Source organism: Malus domestica, chromosome 04 (genome assembly GCF_042453785.1).
Source record: "Malus domestica chromosome 04, GDT2T_hap1".
Lineage (NCBI taxonomy): Eukaryota > Viridiplantae > Streptophyta > Magnoliopsida > Rosales > Rosaceae > Malus > Malus domestica.
In genome coordinates this window covers 16993441-17014916 of record NC_091664.1, presented here as the reverse complement: position 1 = coordinate 17014916, position 21476 = coordinate 16993441, and the positions used below count along the sequence as shown (strand labels likewise).

General features: G+C 34.9%; 1 protein-coding gene across 2 annotated transcripts; it reads left to right on the top strand.

Moving 5' to 3' along the window:
- Positions 1–16047: 16047 nt before the first annotated feature.
- LOC103444694 (uncharacterized) lies at positions 16048–17781 on the top strand. Of its 2 annotated transcripts, none has more exons than XM_029101067.2 (5): positions 16048–16313; positions 16555–16773; positions 16888–16983; positions 17070–17150; positions 17252–17781. In XM_029101067.2, the coding sequence occupies exons 1-5, from the start codon at positions 16104–16106 to the stop codon at positions 17678–17680; spliced, it is 1035 nt and encodes a 344-aa protein (XP_028956900.1). In that variant the 5' UTR covers positions 16048–16103; the 3' UTR covers positions 17681–17781. The 2 variants fall into 2 exon arrangements, with proteins under 2 accessions (XP_028956900.1, XP_028956899.1); XM_029101066.2 differs by having other exon boundaries at positions 16050–16313; positions 16885–16983.
- The last annotated feature ends 3695 nt before the right edge of the window (positions 17782–21476 follow it).

Here is a 21476-nt window from a genome sequence, read left to right as displayed (position 1 = left end):
TCAAAAACCGAATTGAGGTTGGCATACCAAGCTCTTGGGGATTGTTTTAATCCATAAATGGATTTGTGCAACCTACACACCATACTAGGCGTATTGTATTGAGGATGTCCTAATGGTAGTTTCATGTAGACCTCATCTTCAAGGTCACCATGTAAGAATGCATTCTTCACATCCATTTGGTATAGAGACCATCCTTTATTCACAGCAACAGAGAATAACACCCTCATAGTGTTCATCTTGGCAACTAGAGCGAATGTTTCCTTATAGTCCACGACATATGTTTGAGTGAATCCTCTAGCCACCAACCTAGCTTTGTGCCTTTCAATCGATCCATTTGAGTGGAATTTGATCTTGTAGATCCACTTACTACCAACTGCCTTTTTTCTAATGGAAGGCTAACTACACTCCAGGTGTTGTGATTAGTGAATGCACGAAGCTCTTTTTCTATGGCATTTCTGCACACTTCTTGGTAGCTTGCTTCTCGAAATATTTGAGGCTCGCAGTGACTGGTGATGGTGTTCAAATAGGCAGCATAAGATTTTGAAACTTTCTAGTAGGACATGAAACCACTGATTAGATGCCTTGTTGAACAAGTCACATAATCTTGAAGCCTTGTAGGAGGGTTCCTAGCACGCACTAGATTTCTTTTGCCTTGGACCTGTTGTGTTTCTTCTGTCATGGTTTCTGGCTCTTCATGAGGAGATTCTTCATTGTGCATCTGTTGGTCAAAATTGTGATCACTAACTTGAGTTACATCAGTTGCATTAGGAACATTAAGAGGTTATATCTCGAAAGATAGTTCCTCGGCCCTTGGTAAGGAAAAAAACTCAAAACATGACTCCCCCTGTGACTGATCATCAGACAACTGGTTATAAAAGGAGTTAGTTTCATCAAACCGTACATCCCTTGAAACTACTCTTTAACTCGGGACTATAGCACTTATAACCTTTTTGAGTAGATGAGTAACCAAGAAACATGCATTTGCTAGCCCTAGGGTCCAGTTTATCCCTATGTTGTGATTGAATATGAACATAGCATGTGCATCCAAAGACTTTAAGATGTGAAAGACTAGCATCCCTTCCTTTTAACACTTTCAATGGAGATTTGAACTCCAAGACTCGACTTGGTAATCTGTTTATGATATATGCAGTTGTCATGACCCCTTGGGACCAAAATCTTTTTGGTACTTTCATGTTCAACATTAAAGCTCTTGTTTTTTCAAGTAGATCACGATTATTTCTCTTGGCTATGCTGTTTTCTTATGCAGTACCAACACAACTGGTTTGATGCAAAATTCCATTACTGCTTAAATATTGTTTCTTGATGTGTGACATATATTCCGAGCCATAATCAGATCTCAAAGTTTGGATTTGGGAATTGAAATGATTTTTGACAAGATTATGAAAGTCTATGAATGCTTCAACAACTTCACTCTTAGATTTGAAAGGGTATAACCAAGTAACTCTCGTGAAATCATCTATGAAAGTTACAAAATACTTATACCTATCAAAAATTGAAAAAATGGCCCTATACATCTGAATGTACAAGTTCAAAAACTTGTTTGATTTTAGAAAGAACACAAGAGAACCAATTGGAGTTCTTGAATTTATTGCATTCGTCAATCAAGTTTTATTGTTCTTTACTCTTTTGGTCATCAAGTTTTATTATTCTTCACTCTTAATCTTAGACTCTTGACTATAAACTCTTGGTACATTTGCGTCTAACAACACGAGACGTTTAATATTTAAGTTATGTTTGCATATCTTTCTTCTTTTGATATTAATTGTTTGAAAGATGGATATATATATATATATATATATATTAGTAATAGGGCTCTTAGTCAAGATAAAAGCTAAACTACACCATTAGATCAACATACACTACAAGAACTTCTCACTAAGGTGGGGGGAAGTCGTCAGCAAGCCGTACCGCTATGTGAAGTTGAGGTGAGGTGTGTGAAGGTGTAGGTAGTAAGTTTGTCGATACATCACCTAGGGAACAGAAAAGTAGAGAAAATATCCTCCTAATTTCTAGTTTACTTAGATCCTTGAGTAAGAGAACTGTAGGTAGCAGTATCGGTTCTAATAGCAATAATAGCTCGAGAATTATGAGATTAAGAATGTTGAAGAAGTAACCATCCTGAATATAGAAAAGGATTTAGAAAACTAGAATATCCTTAAGGTTTTGACATGTGATAAATATCATAAATGAACTTTTGAATTTAAATCAAATTATTCAATTAAAATGGTTGAAAAAAAACCATTTTAGTCACTGATGCTACTACAGATTTTCAACTACTCTCTCAACACCAAATTGATCAACATATGCAAAGGGGTCATAACTATTTGCATGTAGGTCTATATAGGTTGCGGTGAAACCGTTAACCAGAACAGGATTAGATGCCTTAATTCTACTCTGTCTTCAAGATAAATGTCGTAGGAACTTTATTAATTCCATGCAGGGATTAGTAGAGTCTTCCTTAAGTGAGGGGCCAATTTATTTTAATTGTTACCCAAACTTTTCAGTGTCGTTATCTAACCACGGAATCTTAAAAAGTCTTACATTAAGCATAGATTCCCAAGGGTATGACATGGACCTTGAATCACAAAATCTTGCATTAATTATCAAATTTCATATACCGTTATAAGCACCATTGTACCCAAAACTAAAATTATGGATAGCAAGCGACAAACCATTTTGTTCCAAGCCAATTTAGGAAAAGCACATACTATGGTACCAAAGATGATTAGGTGAAATGAAGTTACTTTACCTGATAAATGGAGATTGCAAGAAGCAATCCCTCCTCAGCCAATTCAAAACAAAGAACCTAGCCATATTAACCAATATAAAGATGCAGATGTAGAAATACATTTCAACAATGATAGGTTAACCAGGCTAATTTTAAGTCCTCGAATGAGTGTTGATTCTCTTAGGCCTATCCCTTTCAAAACAAATTCCTTCAGAAAAACGACGCTTGGATCAAGCTCATTTGATCAAGATCACGAAAGGACTATCCTAGAAGGCCTTAGAAAAAACCCACGAACAAGTGCAATATCCATTCTATAAGCTCAAAAATACTAGAGCCACAACTCCCTTTAGGAGCTCTAATCCACCCCAATTGGAATTCTCTTGGGATGATGTTGAATCCCACATTTGTGTAATAACAAAATTTGAACCATATAACGAATTTATTGAGAAAGATTATCACAATGAAGAAAATGCTTTGAAAATAGAATGGTTAGAAAAAGCCTATAAACAAGAAATAAGAGTTTTCTAGAGATAATTGTACTACACCTTCATGATTGAAAAAAGGATTAATACAAGATTCTTTCCTTGGTATGAATGGTGTGCTAAGAAGTGCAAATTTCCTGAATACACTCGTTGTATAAGTACTCTAGGTAACCCATTTAAAACTTATCAGTGAAAGAAGAAAAAGTAGAAAAGGCAATACATCCACCAGAAAAGACTATTAAGATAAATCCACAAGGAGCAATTGCTTCTCCTTATAAGGAAGTCCCAGAAGGACAAAGTTCTTCTTTACAAACTGGAGTTGCCGCTGTGATACAGCAAAATATTATCCAAACCTGTTTCTCCAATCTTTAGGAGAACACGCTTCTGGGATGAAGAATCCATTAAAGGAAACTGATTCTCTCAAATCTAGAATTTGAAAACCTAGAGAACCAAGAACATCGTCTTCCAATACTTTTAAAGAAAAGAAGAATAAAAAGGAAAAGGATAAGATCAGCTAGCCCATGTTCAAACCAACTCCTGATCTTAAGAATTATAGGTTAGGAAAAACCCTAATAGATTACAATTTTATTGATGCTTTGGCAAAAAGATTAAGGTCAATGAAGATAGCTGAGCCAAATGTCTCAATCATTTCTAATACACAAATTACTAATTTGGAAGAGCAATTAACCAAGTCAACTTTAGACCGAGTGAATAGGATAAAACAAAGACACAAGGTCACAAGAACACTTATTTTAAGAAAAAAATATTATCCCAGGCCAACCTAATAGATCTTAATTTGAAAACAATGATATGGTGAAAAAGTGCAGTATGATGGACGATCAATTGTTGAATGGAAAATCGATGGACAAATGGAATATCAAATCGTTAATACTATGAGACATGATGAATGGAATATTTCATCCGCCAGCAAATAACAAGGAAATTCTGATAAAGCCATTGCTTACGCAATTGTAGCTGGATTTATTTGACAACTTTGCGGATGGTGGGACTTTCATTTAAGTGAACAAGCAAAAGAGCAAATTCTTGCTGCTATAGTGATGGTTGAAAACTCTAATGGGAAGCTTGAAATACGAGAAGATGCGGTGAATACCTTAATTTATGCCATTACCCTTATTTTTTTAGATCTAGTGAGCTCCAACATAATCGTTAGAGAACTCCTTACGAACCTAAAATATTCGACTCAACCTCAGTTTAGTTGGTATAAAGATGTTTTTTATGCCCAGGTTTTCAATAGATTTGATTGTAATGTTGATTTCTAGAAAGATCTAGATTCCCTTCCTTATTTGCCGAAAAGGTACGAAATCGTATAAGGACCAAATTTAGAGGAGTTATACCTTATGGGAAATATACTTATAGAGAACTTACATCTGAAATATGCGCTAAAGGTTTAGAACTTTGTAATGATATGAAGTTGAAAAGGCAATTGGATAAATAGCGATCCTTAGGATCAAAAGAGATGGGAGACTTTTGTGAACGATATGGGTTTGAACCTAAAAGCTAATCATCCTTTAAAAAACCTTTTAGGAAACCAAAAGACTTCACAAAAAATATTCGAAAGAAATTCTATATAGATCCTCAAAACCTTATAGGACATTTCGCAAAAGAAAATGCCAAACTCACAAACATGACGGAGGGAAGAAAGGATTGGACAAAAACCCTTGTTTACTATAAGTGTGGAAAAGTTGGACATATGAGACTCAATGTCAAATGAAAGAAAAGACTAACGACTTGAATCTCAATGAAGGTCTGAAGAAACAATTATGTCAACTAATGCGAAACTCTTCTGATTCCAAAGAAAGGGAAAATGAAGTTGCAGTCCTTGAAGATGAAGCAGTTTACATCAATGACCGAAGCAAGCAGTTTTGAAACAGATGAAAAATGCACTTGCAAACTAAACATGTATGTTATCATCAAAGAAGAAAGTCTGATTTTAGACTTAATTAATAGGCTAGAAGATCCCCTAGAAAAAAAGAGAGATTCCAAAAAAATATTTAGATTTGGCTAAAGAAAAGGAAAAACCAAAGCCTAGTGAAAAACAACTAGTTACAGCTTATAGCTTCAAAATAATAGTAGATAGGATGGCAGAAAAAACAACTAAGAAAGAACCTACATTATTTGAGATGCAGCATGAAATTAATGCTACGAAAGATGAAACCAAATGATGAAAGCATAGGGTTCAAGTCCTCGAACTCCATCATTTCTCGCCTGAATATGAGGTTCGGAGTAAATGTAGTAAAATTGAAACTAAAAACAAGTTTCAACATCTAATAAATGGTTTTACAGAAAAGAAGAAGAATAAGCCTCCAGAGTATGAACCAATTTTAGAACTAACCGATCCAAATAGTAGCATCTCAACCTTAAAGTATGTTAGTAGCATTGACAAGGCAATTTCTCAAAAATGGTATTCCATAATTATCTTTGTTATTAACAAAACTTTCAAGTTTACAATAGAAACACGCATTGACTCCGGAGTAGACCTAAATTGCATAACTGAAGGAGTTGTACCCACAAAGTACTTCTCAAAAACTTCTCAAGGCCTGCAAAGTGCAATTGACCAACATATGAAAATCTAGTATAATGTGATGAATGCCGTCGTAATTCAAGATGAGGTTTGCTTCAAAACTACTTTTGTTATGGTTAAAGGACTAACTCATGCTGTGATTTTAGGTCATCTCCTTATCAATATGCTTTACCCATTTAAGACTTCTAGCGAAGGCATTGAAACTAAAGTTGAAAGAACAAAGGTAAAGTTCGAATTCTCAAGGGAACCCCAATTACAGTATGTAAATACCATACAAAAGAATATTCAGAACAAAGAAAAATTTCCATGTTCTCTTAAAGAAGAAATGCATTTTAAAAGGACTAAAAACAACTGACTACCTAAATAGTGAAAGAAAAAGGTTGAGTCCATTCAAAATGAATTTGCAAAACAAGTCTATGCTGAACTTCATAGTGCCTTTTGGGATCATAAAAGGCATATTGTTAAATTACCTTATGAACCTAATTTTGATGAAAAGAAAATTCCCACCAAGGCTTGACCAATTCAGATGAATATTTAATGAATTGCTTGAAAAAAAAAATGAATTTGAAAAAACTACTCTCCTTGGAGCTGTTTAGCCTTCTACGTGGAAAATGCCGCTGAACTCGAACGAGGAGTGCCCAGGTTAGTTACTAATTACAAATCTTTAAACAAAGCTCTAAGGTAGATTAAGTATCCTATTCCAAATAAGAAAAATTTATTAGATAGGCTGAATCAAGCCGTAATATTTTCTAAATTCGAGATGAAATCTGGATAGTGGTAGATTCAAATTGCTGAAAAGGACAAGTACAAAACTGCATTCAATATAACATTGAGTCATTATGAATGGAATGTAATGTTGTTTGAAGTAAAGATGCTCCTTCAGAGTTTCAAAATACAATGAATGATATATTTAATCCTTACTCCACTTTTATCATTGTTTATATTGATGATGTTTTAGTTTATTCTAATTCGTTAGAACAATACTTTAAATATCTTAATATTTTCTTGAAAGTGGTAAAAATTGCATGCAGGTTTAGTTGTCTCAACTCGAAAGATGAAACTCTTTTAAACAAAGGTTCGATTTTTAGGCCATAATATTCATAAAGGAATTACTTTACCTATTGATGGAGCTATTAATTTTGCTGACAAATTTCCAGATGAAATTCTGGATAAAAAACATTTACAAAATTTTTTGAGAAGCCTTAATTATGTAGGTGACTTTTACAAAGATCTAGCGAAGGATAACAAATTGCTCTATCAAAGGTTGAAGAAAAACCATGTTCCTTGGACAGAGGAACAAACTCAGGCAGTAAGACTTTTGAAAAGAAAATTCTCAGAACTACCGTGTCTAGCTTTAGCAAATCCAGAAGCTTTCAATATTGTTGAAAATGATGCTTTTGACAATGGCTATGAAGGAGTCTTGAAGCAAAGAACTCAAGACAACAAAGAATCTTTAGTTCATTTTACTTTTGGTGTCTAGAAGCCAGCTCAGAAATACTTTTCTACTGTTAATAAGGAACTTTTATTGACAATTCATGCAGTTATAAAATTTTAAAGTGATCTTCTTAACAAGCGTTTCCTGATTACGGTGATTGTAAGGCCACCAACGATATTTTGTTAAAAGATGTTAAAAACTTAGCATCAAAACAAATATTTGCTAGATGCCAAGGGATCTTGTTAGCATTTGATTTTGATATTGAAAATATTAAAGGTGATTCTAACTCTTTACTTGATTTTTAATGTATGAATTTTTGCAGGGCACACATTAAGAAAAAGGAGCAGAATCTAGCTCCCTCTAGAGAGGTTCCACCTCCATCCAAATAGGCTCTTCTTCCTCCTAGGCAAATCCAAATTCAATTTCAACTGCTGTCCCTTATAACAAAGGTAGGGAGAAAGCCATCATTGACAATCGTTTTACCTAAGCAATTCATCTTATAAGCATAGAGGATGCATATTTATCCTTATTTTCTAGGCAAGTTGGTGAAAAATACCATTGTGATCACATCCATCCTTTCTAAAAGCCAAGACATTGGTATGAAAGAATTCTAATTGGAATTGAATCAATTAATATTGTTCATGAATACACAAGTGAATCCAACAACATGATTGGATTTTCAAAAATTCAAATACTGAAAGTTATCTCTTTCCCAGAATGGGGACATAGCCCCTAATAGGCTTGGCAAACGGGTCATGTTTGCCGTGTTTCTTGTCGTTTTCATGTAACACTTATTATCTTAACGGGTCATGTCGTGTCACACCCATTATCTTAACGGATTCTTAACAGGTCAAGTCATTTTACCCAACAGGTAAAATAACCTGACCCGTTATGATTGGTAAGAAAAATATTTTTTTTCCTTAAATTTGCACATACCACATTGCCATATAAATATTACTTCAAAACATAAAAACACATTTGTTGTTAAGTACTACATCTACACTCCAAAATAAGAGTCTAATAAAAAAGCACCAACACACTACTAGTCTACTACAAAATATCAAATGTGCAAGGATATGCAAAATGAAGGAGTTTTTCTTTTCAAGGTTGTGAAGCTTTTCTCAGAAGTTAAAACCTTGCCAATGAAACTCAAAGCTTGCATGTTATTCCTTTTACAAAATCCATCAATTTTCATTGATCATCATGGAGAAATTGTATTGGAACTTTGGCTTGATCAATTGCCTTCAAGTGTTATGTTGATGATGTTTTCAATAACGACATCAAAACTCTCTTCCACATAAATTAAGTATAGAAAAACCAAACATTATAAACCATTCAAATTATGAGAAGTTTACCAAAATAATTATGAAAATAAATAAAACAATATTACTATACCATATAAAAATATTTTACCTCCTTTTTCCAAATTTATATTTATAATATATAATTATTATAGTATTTTTAGGGGAATAATGTAACATCCCACATCGCCCAAGGGAGTGGATCCTGTAAACCTTATATATATATATATATATATATATATTCTCATCTCTACCTAGCACGACGCCTTTTGGGAGCTCACTGGCTTCGGAGTTCATCGGAACTCCGAAGTTAAGCGAGTTCGCACGAGAGCAAACCCATGATGGGTGACTCACTAACAAAACCGTGAGGGTGTGGTCAGGGCCCAAAGCACACAATATCGTGCTACAGCGGAGTCGAGCCCAGGATGTGGTGGGGCCTGGGCCAAGATGTGATAATTTGGTATCAGAGCTAATCCCTGGCCGGAAGTGTGCCAACGAGGACGTCGGGCCCTTGAGGGGGGTCGATTGTAATATCCCACATCACCCAAGGGAGTGGATCCTGTAAGCCTTATATGTATATTCCCATCTCTACTTAGCACGAGGCCTTTTGGGAGCTCACTGAGTGAGTTCGCTCGAGAGCAATCTCATGATGGGTGACCCACTGGGAAGTTCTCATGTGAGTTCCCAGAAACAAAACCGTAAGGGCGTGGTCGGAGCCCAAAATTGACAATATCGTGCTACGACAGAGTCGAGCCCGGGATGTGGTGGGGGCCCGGGCTGGGATGTGACAAATAAAATTATAAATTAATATTTTGCTTATCGTGTATCAGGTTACCCACGTTATACTCGAATCAACCAGTCATCTTAACAGATGGTTATCAGGTTACCCGATAACAGCCCAATTCGTTATCGTGTCGACCCAATAACCTTTGTGTCAGGTTAACGGGTCGTGTCAGAGATTGCCAAGCCTAGCCCCTACAACATTCGCCTACACTCTAGTCCTGACATGAGTCTTAGAGGCTACAATTTTTGGTATTACCAAAAGGGATGGGATTTAGTTCCATGTTTCCAAAACAATTTCTATTCTCAGATCTCTAAAAGAGATCCCAAATTGGTTTCGAACTTGGTGTATTGTGTGGGATCCAAATGTTGATTACTTGCCTCTGACAATTATTGATTCTTTTCTAGAAAATTTTGAAAAGGAAACTCTAATTATCCTGAAAAGAGGAAACTTTTTATGTGGTTTATGATAATATACGAACTTCCCTTAATCCTGAAATGGGATTATGATTTTATTGACGATGATGAAGACGCTTAGGATTTTGTTCCACAACTTGAAAGGAAAATATTTATTCGTTGGTGGGATAAATTTCATCTTGATCATTTAAGGCCAGCATCTTTTAAAGCGCAGAAAATCTTGCTTGATAGGCAACCTATAGCTGAATTACCTTGCTCTACCCTTGATTTATTTAAAAAGATTGGAAAACTTAAGTCTTTAATCTAGTCCAGCCCTTCTTGTTCTAAAAAGGATCTGAAGGAAAAGGTTCTAAAAATTCTTGAGCTCTACGATTTAGATGATGAAAAAATGGAGTCTATCATCCCATCATCACATGGATAAAGACTTCGACAATGACAACGAAGATGACTATTATGGAATTTGTCCTCATGTATGTCCAAAGAAGTAAGGCATGAAATGCTTTTCTCTGAAAAAAGAGAAATTGAAGTGATAAACAAATGAAAAGATGTTGTCTGATATCTAGATGACAACAATTATTCTTTCCTTGAATAATTGTCTTTGGTTCCTGTAGATTTATGTCAGTCAACTTCCTTTTTTGGAAGCTTTTTGTGTAACCAAGTGAAGCTGAGTCAAATCTACTTCATAAAGTGAAGATGCCGCCCAATGTGCAAGGTTGCTTTATGGTGCCCCTCTGCTTTTGCGACACCTGGTCTTTCAGTTTGTTTTTAGTTTTCTATTTAACGAGCTTCTTGGCTCAGTTGTTTGTACGCTTATAAATTCCACTTTGCAAATTACTTTCTTGAGTGCTTTATTTGAGGGCTACCTTTGTATCAAAACTTTGAAGTGCTTTCATGTAAGCTTGAAGATTAATAAATAAATGTGAGTTTGCCTTATCTTTGTCTACTTTATGCCATTTCATCCTTTACTTCATCTTTATTTATTCCAATTCTTAATCATAGGGTTATTATCTTTATACATATATTCTTTGCATGTTTATAAATTTAATTATAAGTTAAAGCAAGATTAGACGTTTTGAACTACTCTGGAGCCTCTGGGCCATATTTGGTGTGTATTATATAGGCCTGGCAAACGGGTCGTGTCTGTCGTGTTCGTGTCGTTTTCGTGTAACACCTATTATCTTAACGGGACGTGTCGTGTTGCACCCGTTATCTTAAAGGGTCCTTAACAGGTCGGGTCACTTTACCCAACAGGTAAAGTGACCCGACCCGTTATGACCCATTAAGAAAAATATTTTTTTTTCTTAAATTTGCACATACCACACATTGCCACATAAATATTACTTCAAAACATTAAAACACATTTGTCGTTTAAGTATTACATCCACACTCGCAAATAAGTGCCTAATAAAAAAATAATACATACACTACTAATCTATTACAAATATTAAATGTGCAAGGATATGCAAAATGAAAAAGTTTTTGTTTTCAAGGTTGTGAAGTCTTTCTCAAAAGTTTAAACCTCAATTTACAAAATCCTCGATTTACAACGACCATCATGAAATTGTATTGGAACTTTGGCTTGATCTCAATCGATCCAATGGTCATCAATTTTTTAAAATTTAATTTAATATATATATATATATATATATAATTATTATAGTTTTTAGGGGTATAAAATTGTTAAATTAATATATATAATTATTATAGTTTATTCATATTTTTATTAAGTATAACATAAGATTTTGTGATATCCACTAGTGTAAATATTTTAAATTGAATATCGAATTCATTCTTTGTATTCATATAGGGTCAAGGAGTGTAGCTGTAAAAAAATCATCAAAATCGGAGTTAAAATAACCGTCAATCGTGATTTTTCGTTTTATAACCGTCGAAAAGTTTTGTCCTGTTACTTGATCTTTGAATGTTTGTTTTTTGCACTTTTTGACGTATGCGATCTCGAAGTATATACAAACATATTTGACGGTTGGATCATTGAAACTAGTTTCGTAGAATGCGTGTATCTCATCAAAACAATAGATTCACTAACACTTAAAAGTTTATTCATGCTTTCATTAAGTATAACATAAGATTTTTTTTGTATCCACAAGTGTAAATATTTAAAATTGAAGATCGAATTCAATCATTGTATTCATATAGGGCCAAGGAGTGTCGCTGTAAAAAATCATCAAAATCGGAGTTAAAATGACCGTTAAATCGTGATTTTTCTTTTTATAACCGTCGAAACGTTTTGTCTGTTTCCTTGATCTCTGAATGTTTGTTTTTTTGCAATTTTTGGCGTATGTGATCTCGAAGTATATACAAACATGTTTGATGGTTGGATCATTGAAACTAGTTTCGTAGAATGTGTATCCCATCAAAACAATAGATTCACTAATACTTAAGAGTTTATTCATACTTTCATTAAGTATAACATAAGATTTTGTGGTAACCACTAGTGTAAATATTTTAAATTGAAGATCGAATTCATTCATTGTAATCATATAAGGTCAAGAAGTGTAACTGTAAAAAATCATCAAAATCGGAGTTAAAATAACCGTTAAATCATGATTTTTCGTTTATAACCGTCGAAAAGTTTTGTCCCGTTACTTTATCTCTGAATGTTTTTTTTTTTGCAATTTTTGGCGTATGCGATCTTGAAGTATATACAAACATGTTTGACGGTTGGATCATTGACACTAGTTTCGTAGAATGAGTATCCCATCAAAATAATAGATTCACTAAACTTAAGAGTTTATTCATACTTTCATTAAGTATAACATAAGATTTTGTGGTATCTAGTAGTGTAAATATTTTAAATTGAAGATCGAATTCATTCATTGTATTCATATAGGGTCAAGGAGTGTAGTTGTAAAAAATCATCAAAATCGGAGTTAAAATAACCGTTAAATCGTGATTTTTCGTTTATAACTGTCTAAAAGTTTTGTCCCGTTACTTTATCTCTGAATGTTTGTTTTTTGCAATTTTTGGCGTATGCGATCTCTAAGTATATACAAACATGTTTGACGGTTGGATCATTGAAAATAGCTTCGAAGAATGAGTATTCCATCAAAACAATAGATTCACTAATACTTAAGAGTTTATTCATACTTTCATTAAGTATAACATAAGATTTTGTGGTATCCACTAGTGTAAATATTTTAAATTGAAGATCGAATTCATTCATTGTATTCATATAGGATTAAGGAGTGTAGCTATAAAAAATAATCAAAATCGGAGTTAAAATAACCGTTAAATCGTGATTTTTCGTTTTATAACCATCGAAAAGTTTTGTTTGGTTACTTGATCTCTGAATGTTTGTTTTTTGCGATTTTTTGCTGATACGATCTTGAAGTATATACAAACAAGTTTGACGGTTGGATCGTTGAAATTAGTTTTGTATAATTCGTATCCCATCAAGTTCAATGGAATATATATAAATATATATATATAAATATATATATATATATATTAAGTATATTTAAATCTATTTATTTTGTACGTATAATTAACCGGTACACGTAGTAGTACATCACGTGTCATTATAAAAATAGTGGGATATGTCATATGTGTAATAAAAAGTTAATAACTTAAAAAAAATAAAATTTCTCACCACTTTTATTATTTTTCATTTTTCCCTCTCTTTTTTGTTTCCTTTTTCAGCTTTTCTTATAATTTTCATTTTTCTCTCCCTTCTTTTTCTTCAAATGGCAGCAGCCTACCCATCTTTCCCTCTCTTTTTCTGTTTTCTTTTTAGCTTTTCTTATAATTTTCATTTTCCCTCCCTTTTTCCTCAAAGGGTGCAGCAGGAATGGAATGAAATTATGGAATCAATGGATGCATATTAATTAATAATTATTATAGTTTTTATAAAATTTAATTTAAAATTTAATATATATATATATATATATAATTATTATAGTTAATATTTTATGGGTATAATTATTATAGTATATATAATTATTATAATTATTATAGTTAATTTAATATATATATATATTATAGTTTTTAGGGGTATAAAATTGTTAAATGAATATATATATAATTATTATAGTATTTTTTTAGGGTTATAAAATTATAAAATTAATATTTTGCTTATCGTGTATCGTATTACCCACGTGTATACCCGAATCAACCCGTTATCTTAATAGGTGTTTATCGGGTTATCCGATAACGATCCGATTCGTTATCGTGTCGACCCAAACACCTGTTAATTTCATATCGTGTCGTGTCGGGTTATCGGTTCGTGTCAGGAATTGCCAGGCCTAGTATTATAGTATCTGATGGGTGAATCACTCCATTTATCCCTCATCTGATACGAACTCAGAATTTCCATTATGAGAAAGTTTCATTACAGAATGAAGCATAGTTATCATCTCATTAGTTTTGAGGTTATAACAGACGATATATTACAGAGAATAAATGCCTAGAGTTTGCAGGAAATCTAACATGCATACTAAACAACCAATTCTATAACATTGGTTGTTGATTTGTTAATATGGTTTACATTATTATTGCAGCGGAAAAGTGAAATAAGTTGATCAACAAATCAATCTAATGTCTAGATTGATTGGCTCTATACCACGAGAAATTTTTCGGTTTTCCCGGAACTCCAAATGTCTAATGATTTGGTTGATCAACTTATCTCGAAATACCAAATGTCTACATGTGGTATAGGAGAAATTTTTCGGTGTTCCCGAAACTCCAACTCACTAATACCAGCTGGTGTTCCTCACCAATGCGAATTAGACACTTGGATCTTCTTTTTGTTTTTTTAATTTTTAAACTGAGATGCTGAATCGTCCCACGGAAAATAAAAAACAATTTAACGGAGTTATGCCAGAGCATTCTAGTTTTCCAAAGCCGCAATCACTGGTGAGGCAAGAGATTTGCCGGCAGAGTCGTGGGAGCAGAGGGTTTGACCCTAGAGCGGCCACCCCAGGATGCGGGTGCAGAGATTATTTTCATTTCGACCATTGCAAGGGCGAAGCCGGTGGTCGAAAGAGGTGAGACGCAGTCGTTGGAGAGAATGCACGGGCACATTGTAGAGCCCACTTGTTATCCACCATCATTAGTCGTTATTCATCTTGCAAGCTTTGCTTGCTTGGGTTGGTTCCCATGGAGAGAGAGGGGATCGTGAATCCGTGATCACCGTTCACATCATCTACGTTGGCTCAATCCTATCTTCTCTTTTCCTCTTTTTCAAATGGCAGCTTGATAGCAATTTGCAGAAGTCCTTGAGAACAATGTTGCTGGCAGCGCCATTAGGGTTTCAAAGTAAACCTTCGTTAGTTTATGTTTCACGGTTGCAGTTCAGCTTTCAAAAATTAATTTTAATTAAAAAATAAAGAAAAGAATATCCAGATATCTAATTCGCATTGGTGGGGAACACCAGCTAGTATAACACTAGTAGAAAAACATGTTTGCGCGACAGAAACTTGCACGACAGAACAAAATTCGTCGCGCAAACTCAATTTGCACAACGTAGAACACACAACGTCGCGCAAACTTCCTTTGCGCGACGAAGCACGACGTCGTGCAAAACAATTTTGCACGACGTATGTTCATCTACGTTGTGCAAAACGGTTTTGCGCGACGTCGTGCTTCGTCGCGCAAACGTTTGGCGCCAAACCCACAAGGATTTACCGCTTTTTTCTTTACTTTGCGCGACGCAGGCCCCATGCGTCGCGCAAAACGGCTTTATAACTATCTTGCTAATTTTCTTTTTCTCTATACACCAGTTAGTTCCAACAATACTTGAACCAGTAAATGTGCTTTGAAAAATATTGTGTTACTAACCTTGTTTCTACTAGTGCTCTCATCATATGAGTATCTTTCGTACCTTTTCAGGATCGTTTCCATGCTGTTAATACGAAAAAATTAAAGAATATAAGATCAATCTCATAATGTATAATAATGATATGGTCGATTTTCCAGGAATGACTTTAAAGACTATAGCGAGTTTTTATTCAAAAAGTTTGGAGACAGAGTTAAACATTGGTTCACAATTAATGAGCCAAACATTGTTGCTCAATATGGATACGAACTTGGGATTTCCCCACCAGGGAGGTGTTCACTTCCATCAGCCCTTTGTGCATTAGGGTCACCTGTGAAATGTTTCGAGACTGTCGGTCCATGCAAGTTTGGTGGTAACTCGTCAACAGAACCTTACATTGCAGCCCATAACATTATCCTTGCCCATGCCACTATGGTTAAGCTCTACAAAGAAAAATATCAAGTGAGACTTGAGTCGTTTTGAGTATACAATAAATAGCTCAAGTTAACAAATTTTTATGATTAGGGGAGGTTTTGCCGAATTTTTTGTACAAATTTAAGCTTAGGGTTTTTACCATTTAAGTTTTTTTGGGCAGCTAAAAAAAACACCAGGGGGCCCAATCGAATGTTGAAGGAGCTACAGCTTGTACGTATGTCTGCCTCCTTGATCAAGATTACGTATGATGAGCGACATCGTGGAGCGGTTTCCTCACAGCAGCATAATAGCGTCGTTAATTGCTGTGGTTTTATTATTAGGAATTTTTGTCCTATGCGGTGGGGGAGTTGGGCAAAAATTCCGGAGGAGACGAGGACCCTGGTGCGAGACAACTTGGAGGTTAGCATATTAATTTTTAGCACAGTCAACATCTTTCTATAAAATGTTGAATTTCCACCTTTGGTCTCTGTACCGGTGGAAAGAGGCTCGCATGGGAGATCAGAACCCCACTCTTGAGATCTTTCAGAATATAAACATTATATTGTTTGCTTCCTAACAAATTAAGATTCTAGTTATTATTGTAAACCGACAAACTTTATCAATATCATTTTGTTTGTCATTTTGTTTTTCATATTTGTAGGTCGTTTTTGAAATGGAGGACATATCCCCTGAGGTCAGTGCCTACTTAGAGGAGACCTTAGCAAGCCGGTACAAAGATTGGAAGAGCGCTCTTCACAAGCATTTTCAGCTATGGGAATCTCCGGAGATTGCTCGCCTACAGGGTTGCCCACTCGAGTATAAGGAGTGGCGAGAGGATTGGGAGTGGCTCTGCACACATTTTACGGATCCAAAATTTGTGGTATGTACATAATACTTTAATAATAATTTATTGTTTTTGTTATTTTATTTAAGCTTTTTTAATAATTTCTTTCAAATAGTCGCACTAACATATATATTGTATGTTTAACAGAAGAAATCTATTGCTGGCAAAAAAGCTCGGGACTCAAAGATACTTCTCCACCATTCCGGTTCGAAGCCCTTTTCGTATAGGGTTGAGGCACGACGTGAGGTAAAAGTATATTAATTTTGAAATTTTATACAATTTATTTTTTATTATTGATTAATAAAATTTTCTTAATGTTTTTTTTTCTTTAGGAGGGTTCTAAGTTCCCACAGATTGACATGTTCAAGCATGTTTACGTTCATCCCAACAATGAGAACAGTGACCAGCTTTATGTAAGTATATGTAATTGTTATTTTTCTTATTTTTATGAATCGTTCAAATATTATTTATATTTTGTTATTAAACATTATATGTTTTTTCTTTATTATTACAGGGTGATATGGTGGAAAAGAGCACTGTTATTCTCCAAGAAGCAACATCGCAGCTTCCCCCAGAGACCCCGATCGAGGACGTCATTGTACCCAAGGATGCAGATGTTCAGATTGTGACTGAGGTCCTGGATCAGAAGTTCGGTCGTCGTCATGGTAAGGTTGTTCGGTGTACGGGGAAGGCGGGGGTTCGTGAAACGGGTGCCTCTTCTTCCAGATTGTCCACAGGAGAGGTCAATTCCTTGAAGGAGGAAGTGACAACCCTAAGAGGTCAGGTTGCGGCCCAGGGCGACAATATTAGGGCACAGGACGAGAGGATGAATATGATTGTTCAGGCCTTAGCGATGTCCGGCCTCCAAATCACGACGATGCTAGCACCTAATGTTGCTCCACCTTCGACTTCCCAGCCATTTCGCCCAAACGATACCGAGTAGCATGATGTATTAAACTTAGAAGACTTGCAATTTTTATTTTTTTTGTTCGGACAAACGTACATTTTCATATATTCTATAATTAATTACTTTTTCTTGGTTTATTAATTTTTGTTTAGAATTTAATTATAATATTTATTAAAAATTAAATAAAAAAAATATAAATGACAAAAAAAAAAAAAGGTTTGCGCGACGCAGTGCCTACCTACGTCGTGCAAAGCTACTTTGAGCGACGCAGGTCCTACGTTGCGCAAAGTATCTTTGCGCGACGTAGGTAGGCACTGCGTCACGCAAAGTAGCTTTGAGCGACGTAGGTAGGCACTACGTCGCGCAAAGTAGCTTTGCGCGACATAGGTAGGCACTGCGTCGCGCAAACCCTTCCTTCACTGCCTTCGCGCGACTGTTCTTGCGCGACGAAGGTACGTTTGGCTAATTTTTGGGCGACGTATTTTTGACTTTGCGCGACGACGGTCCTACGTCGCGCAAAGTCTTTTTTGTACTAGTGTAAGTGAGTTGGAGTTCCGGGAACACAAATTTCTCCTATATCACATGTAGACATTTGGTATTTCAAGATAAGTTGATCAACCAAATCATTAGACTACATTACCATGCTCTTACATTGTCAACATGTGTTAATAAATGATGAATTTATAAGACAGAAAACTTGCAGAATTTTCCATGAAACCGTAGTAGTAAACACAAACCCTAGAAGCAAATAAGCTTGCAGAAATCAACCTTCTTTGTCGAAAGTAAAATGGGACTTTAGCAGTGACCTTCTCTTCTCTAGAACTCGAAATTGTTCACACTCTCAATAGGTCTAGTGCTTGATGAACACACGTCCAAGAAGAGAGACTGTTGGAACTAAATTTGCTTACTGCCTTGAGTGGTGGAGATACACAAATCCATCCAAGTAACTTGTAAAAGAGTAAACAACCATGAGCAAGCCTAAGATCGAGGATGAGGGTGTTTGCCAAAGGCTCTCCAACAATCAAGTTAGCAAGCAAGTATAAGACACAGCAGTGGGTAAGAAAATTAGAATGCAAAGATTGCATTACCAGATATAAACCATAGAAAGATGTATTTATACCAGTCAAGAAAGAGACATTTTTAGGATAAAAATTATGTATTAAGCGGGAAGAATATCAGAGGATATCTAGGAGTAGATATTGTATCCCCTTGGGAGTGTGATTACTTGCGGCGCACATCAATTCCTAAATTATAGGAACTCCAATAATATAGGAAACCTGGCTGATTCTGTGTTGGATCAGGTTCATGTGTCTTACAAAACAAGCATGGTCAATCTCATCTAAGTTGCTCGGACTTCGCTTATTGCTTAAAAAAAAAGGATGCTGCAAGGGGCACCATTGCTCAGTTAATCTAGCTCCGCTTGGAACTGTCGAGTTCATGATCAGACTTCTGAGGTATTTGTATTCTGATCTGCCTTACTCTGGTCCAGGAAAATTAGGATCCCACAGAGAAAGTTTCATATTTAAATAATATTACAATTACTCAAAAACCAATATTATGGGACAAATTTCGTTGCATCCTTGTTTACTTCACGAAAATATTCGACGCACATACACTTACCTAACAACTTCTTATCATCGCCATAAACTCAATGCGACGACAAGATGTTGTACCATTTAGTTTTGTGCGATGATACGCTTCATTCCCCTATATTTTAGGCGATGAAACATTTCTTATTTAAAGAGAGAATTGAAAATTTAAAAACAAGGAACACGTACTACTAGAAAAGTTTAATTAATCTGCTGTGTTATATAAAACGGAATAAGTTGCTGCAGCCATATATATTATAGCCCATGCAGCTAGGCCACATTGCATTAAACACTCATGACAGAAAACAACGTTGATTATAGTGGACCGTTTTACTCCCTCTCTCTCAAATCATAAATCACATCGATCGACTTGTATGCATAAAATCATACAAGGTTCATGCCGAGACCAAGAAGACTTTCTTTTTTAGCTCAAAGCATCAAACTCTTGACTTCTCACATGGCAGACCATGGATGTACATGATCTTTTTATTTGAGGGCTGATAAATGAATTTTATATTATATATTTAACCTTATTCTTAGTATATTTTGGTTAATATTTTGAAAGAATTTTGATACTTTGAATTGTATTTTCAATATAGGACTTTCGACTTCCTCTGGAGCAAAACGTGGTCAAATGGACGAATTTTGGAGTAATTCCAGTTAGAAGACGTTCGTGAGTCACTTAGCTTGGTCTTACCAAAATTTGGGATTTTTCTATCAAGCGGTTATTTTCTGGCGATAAAATAAAGGAGCAATGCGCAGTGTTGGAAAATAACGTTTCTGGGCTTAAATTGCGTTTTTGGAGCCCAAGATGACCTCGGATGGTTTCGTGGCCTTCTGGAGATGTGTTTGGAAGATCCTTATCTTTAAAACAACCTGTCTTGGGCCGGATTTGGAGGAGATTTGAGGATAAAACGTGGCTGGACAAGTACTTGGCAGATTCTCCTAGTTTAATTAGAGTTTTATTTTCTAAGATATTTTATTATTTTTCTTAGTTTCCTAGTTGGAATAAGAAACCTATGTCTTAGGGTTTGTGAGGGCGGAGCAAATATATTGCTTTGGCCATCTACAATTTTTCTCGACGCTTATTATTATTCAACTTCAGAGACAAAGAACTTGGCTAGGGTTCTTGGAGATTTTCTACTTCAAGGTGCTTTCATTCCTTTTATTTGTAATAATATTTTCTATGATTTAAATTATGAATATGCATAACTAATTCCTTTTGCTAGGGTGAAACCTTGAGCCTTAGCATGAATATGTAATTTTTATTTAATTGCTTATGATTGATTGCATGCATGCACACTTTGAATTATTGATCACTGTTTTAAACTATCTAATTATCTTGATGATTGGCCACCATTAGGATGTTTAGACAAGTAATTGGATGCAATTCGGTCGGAATATCACCGGAGGATTGAGTATTGCTTCTTGTGATTGATAATTGTAATTTCATCTAAGACGAATATCACGTTCTTAGGGGTTGTATGGTTCTTCGAAAGATTTTCATAAATCTTAATGAGTCTTGCATGTTCACATTTGATCTGAATATCACAGACGAATTGCATGTTAGATATACGTTCTTGCTTGAATATCACGAGGAGAATATGTATTAGGAAAACCTAACCTTCGAAGTGACATGTGTAAATCGTAAGTAATTGGTAGAAATTCATAGGATTGCTAGGTGATGGTGGAACCCTAGTGCCTTTATAAATTGGTATTTAAAAATCTTTTCTTCCATTATATTAGTTTTTGTTTAAAATTCGTTTTTAATATTACCCACTCTCAAACTCTCTTTTCTCAAGTTTTAATTCTAAGTGTTTAATTAGGAATTGTTTCTACATAAATTATCCAAATAGTCCTTGAGGAAAACGACCTTGCATGAGCATCTATACTACAATATCCTTGTATTCTTGTAAGTATTTCATGTGATTTTGACCCTATTTGCATAGATGTTAAACATCCTATCAAGGGCTTTGAATCAATGTTCTTTGGTTGCACGGCTCAGCAACAACCTCATAAAATCAACATAATCATTGCAGTACTGAAAAAGAATTCAGTTATCTTAATATAACAACTAATTAACCTGATAAAGTTCAATTAATTGATAATACTATTGTTCTTAATAGATTATTGGATACCGACTATTCAGTAGATTCTTTCGAATTTTTGAATTTTATTATTATTAAAGGGAGAAGAGAGAATTTGAAACTATTATATTGATTTAAATGAGGTTTTAAACCTAA